Source organism: Lepeophtheirus salmonis, unplaced genomic scaffold (assembly GCF_016086655.4).
Source record: "Lepeophtheirus salmonis unplaced genomic scaffold, UVic_Lsal_1.4 unplaced_contig_15209_pilon, whole genome shotgun sequence".
In the NCBI taxonomy this organism is placed as follows: Eukaryota; Metazoa; Arthropoda; class Copepoda; order Siphonostomatoida; family Caligidae; genus Lepeophtheirus; species Lepeophtheirus salmonis.
This window is the reverse complement of record NW_027291342.1, coordinates 1-3,771: the sequence shown is the minus strand read 5'-3', so window position 1 is coordinate 3,771 and position 3,771 is coordinate 1. Positions and strand designations below refer to the sequence as shown.

The 3,771-nt window shown below is 30.7% G+C and overlaps 1 protein-coding gene across 1 annotated transcript; it reads left to right on the top strand.

Moving 5' to 3' along the window:
• Position 1: 1 nt before the first annotated feature.
• LOC121131003 (uncharacterized) lies at positions 2-3,251 on the top strand (the record flags this gene model as incomplete). The annotated part of the gene is given in 9 exon segments (XM_071893899.1): positions 2-115; positions 175-313; positions 371-573; positions 826-949; positions 1,033-1,280; positions 1,866-1,944; positions 2,003-2,302; positions 2,629-2,984; positions 3,039-3,251. Coding segments are annotated over 9 exon segments (1,776 nt in total), but the record flags the coding sequence as incomplete, so codon positions are not given.
• Positions 3,252-3,771: the final 520 nt, after the last annotated feature.

The following is a 3,771-nucleotide window of genomic DNA, read 5'->3' as shown; positions in this document are numbered from 1 at the left end:
AAATCAAGTTACATCCGTGTTATCAGGAGAATCTGTTACACTAAAACTATCCATTTCTAGCTCAAGGACGACTGGTCCTTTATATATTAGCTTTTTCACCAAATATGGATACAGAGTAAGTTTACTAAATTTATGGAAAGGTATCCTTGACATGGCTTCTTATCTATACTCAAGAATGTAATTGACTTTGGAGAAATTAGGCTGACAAACATCACTTCATTTTCTCACCGAAAAAAGAATCTACAGACATTCAGAACATATAGAGGGATTCATGAAGAAAGCTCGTTATTTAACGATGATTTTAGTCAACCAAGTGATGAATACTCAAAATCATATTAATAACCATAACGTATCGTTAATTTCTAAATAGGCAAAGTCAACTCCGCAATAATTTTTGAATGCAATGCCAAATTTATTTGTTCAAAATGTGAGTCCAAGACGGAAAAAATCGATGTATGCACAAAGGTTGTTGATAACATACGAAACAAATGTACAGTTAACTGTTTTGAAATAAACCTAACTCCAAATCCAAATGTAGTTGACTTCAAGCCATTGGTATACTTATTTCTTGACGTAAGTTTTTGATTAATATATTTCTATAGTCAAACCTCTATTAAGCGGTCAAGTAATGAGTAACTGGAAAAGTGTTTGATTAGTACAGGTGAGCTCCTAAGCCAGATTTCCTACTAACAAACAAATCTATATTTGAAAACTGTATGTGGCCGCTTTATGCGGTGAGACTCTAAAAATAGCTGGCTGTTAGACCAGGTTTTCCTCTTTTTATTATTTGGACAACTCTTTTCTTAAATAATATTGCTATCGTAGAGTGTTGTGATTGATTCAACTTCTATTACGAAGGCAAGTGGATTTTATAATATTCTGACCGTAAGAATAGACCCAGGGAACTGGAACATTATTTCCATGTCCGAAATTTTTGGCAGTGGATCAGGTATTTATTAATTTTTTTATGTAAATATTGTAATAACTCTAGTTATTTGACACTTTATTATTTCCTATTTCATACATAACAAGAAAATCTGGAGAATATTGGGATCGAAGTGGATGTATTAGAAACATTTCCAGGAATACAACCCGAAGTCTTGGAAAAAAATTCTTCGATACTCAAAATAAACTTTGGAAATGTATCTTTTAAAAGTCAACAGGAAGTCCGTTTTATCTTCTACTATCGAACTGCTACATTAATAAATGGTAATTTGCCAACAACAAGAGTTCACTTGATGGACATATTTTTTACAAGGACGCCGATTTTGAATGATGAGGTATTTCATAAAGTCAAATTTCTTTATATATGTAGTTGAAAACGGGGCTAGTTATATTGAAATCGAGTTTTGAAGTGGATTTTCAAAACAATTTCCTACTTTTTCCATCAATTGATAACCATGGAAAAAGATCATTTTAACAAATTGTCATTTAAATTTTTTTTATAATGTAAATAATACCATAAATCCAGATGGGAAGGTAAAAAAAAAATCATGTGAAAAAGAAGCACATGACTTATGATTGAACACTAAATTTATATTTTTATCATATACTTTCAAAAAGTGCCCACGTTGTATGGCTGATTAGAAATAAATTCCATTGCGAAATTTAAGAATGATCTGTTCGCCCATTTTGTATTTAAAGTATGTTTGAATACCAAAAACAGAAAAGTTGCTTCAACTGAAAAAAATGTCAATAAATTCTTAAGTTATAGTGTTCTGATTTGAGTATTTTTAATAGAGCAATCCTAAAAAATAACTAAAATACATAGAAATTTTCTGTATATTTTTTCTGAACCTATTTCTGTTGAAAAGGCACCGTATTGTATTTATTTAATTACTTTATTATTTTTCCTTAACTCTTAGATTATTGAAGAGGATATTTTGGCACATAATTTCAAAAATACAAAGTACTTTGCAGGAAAATTCTCATTGTCTATTCCGGGTAACCTCATAACAAAAGTTAGTCATAAAGGTTAGACTTTTAATTAATTAATCATTAGGCCCTTCCAATCACCGTGGAATGAAAATTTATATTTACAATTCCCCAAATAACGAAGTCAAGCTCGAGTTGTGTGATTTGAGTTACACAAACATAGGTTTTAATTATCCTTGCCTCCGCCTTACACCTGAATCGACACTTGAAACAACATATGATGAAAATCGGAGTTTTGGTACAATGCATTTCATTGGTCTTTGTCCAGTGAAGGAGCCTCGGGATGGTACTCTGATCAATTTAAATATTCCAATTGAAATACAATTCAAATTCAAGGTTCCTGAGGGAGTTACTCTTTCTTCTAATGGTAAAATACATATCCATTAGACTGCACTGTTGTTCTTTTAATATTCTTCTCTCCACACACAAATACCTTTTTATCACATAAAATATTATATACCTTTGTTTTAATAAATTAAGGGGTCGAATGATTCCTAATTTCCCTGTTTTTATCAAATTTAACTTATTAAAGTTTAAGTTTAGTTGAAGTGACAGTTGTTTAACAAAAAGATGTAACTTTACCTTGTTTAATCAAACAGGAAATATGCCCTGAGATGATAAAAATATTAACCCATAAACGGATTAACAAAAAAATAAATCAAGTCTAAATTATGCTAATATCTTATGTTACAGAAAGTTTGGGTACAATTGTGAGTATATCATTTGGAAATGAATCCAGTACCGTCATTTACTATGATCATGATCTTTCAAAGATCCAAGAAATCTCACCTAAGCCTCCATTTATAACAATGCTTGATATTTCTTTTGCTCAGAAAGAGAAGTCCCTTATGTCGAGGATTATTTTCAAAACGGATGCCGAGTCTCGGGGCAACTATAAAGTCATCATCAAAAATAATCCTCAATTTATGTTGTTTAACATTTCAACTCATTACGTGGGTCAAAATTATATTTGTAAAGAAAATGGAGGTTTTTTTATTCCAAAAATTGAGAAAGTTAATTGCAACACGGGATTTGAATGGGTTATGAAGGTGATTTATAATTTTCAATTGAACTTAATTTTAAGAAGAATTTGTGGGTTATAGGATCTCATTAATTGTGGCACAGATGAATTTGATAATGCTCGACCTTTGGTTGATGAGTCCACAATTGAGTACTTCCTATCTGTGATTCCCTGCAATGATTTTGAAGGAAACACGTTCACATTGGAATATAAACTTGAGCACGCCCAAGGAACAATTCCCGAAGATGGAAGCTTTTTATCTCATCAATTTAATTTTTTTAAAAATTCAAACGATGTAATCATATATATAAACTGTTCCCTAGAGAAAGAAATACATAGAAACGACAAGATGCGCCAAGGATTTAACAAATTTAACAATGGGAAAAAGAGATATAATATTGCGTCACATTTCTTTGTTTTTCTTAAAATAATAAGAGAGTCCAACAGCAAAAGTTGAAAAAAACAGTATATGGTCAATTTAATGGAATATGATCCCCAGATATCAACTATGGCCTTCTTTTTTCTCTCAGAACCTCGTGGCCTTCAAAAAAATGCCATACATTTTTTAAGATTAAAAGCTGATTTAAGCCCTCGGTATTGAAAGTAGGGATAAATTATGTTAATATATTTTAAAGCCAAATTTAAAAAAATTCTAAAGCCCTTTTTAAAATGTCGTCATAATATTTATAACTCGAATTATCTGTCTTGAAATTGGAAAATAGTTGTTATTTATTCAGAGGCTCATAGCTTCAAGACGAATTGATTAAAAAAGTTTAAAAGTATCTCATTGGATAGCTGAAAGTATAAACTTTAAT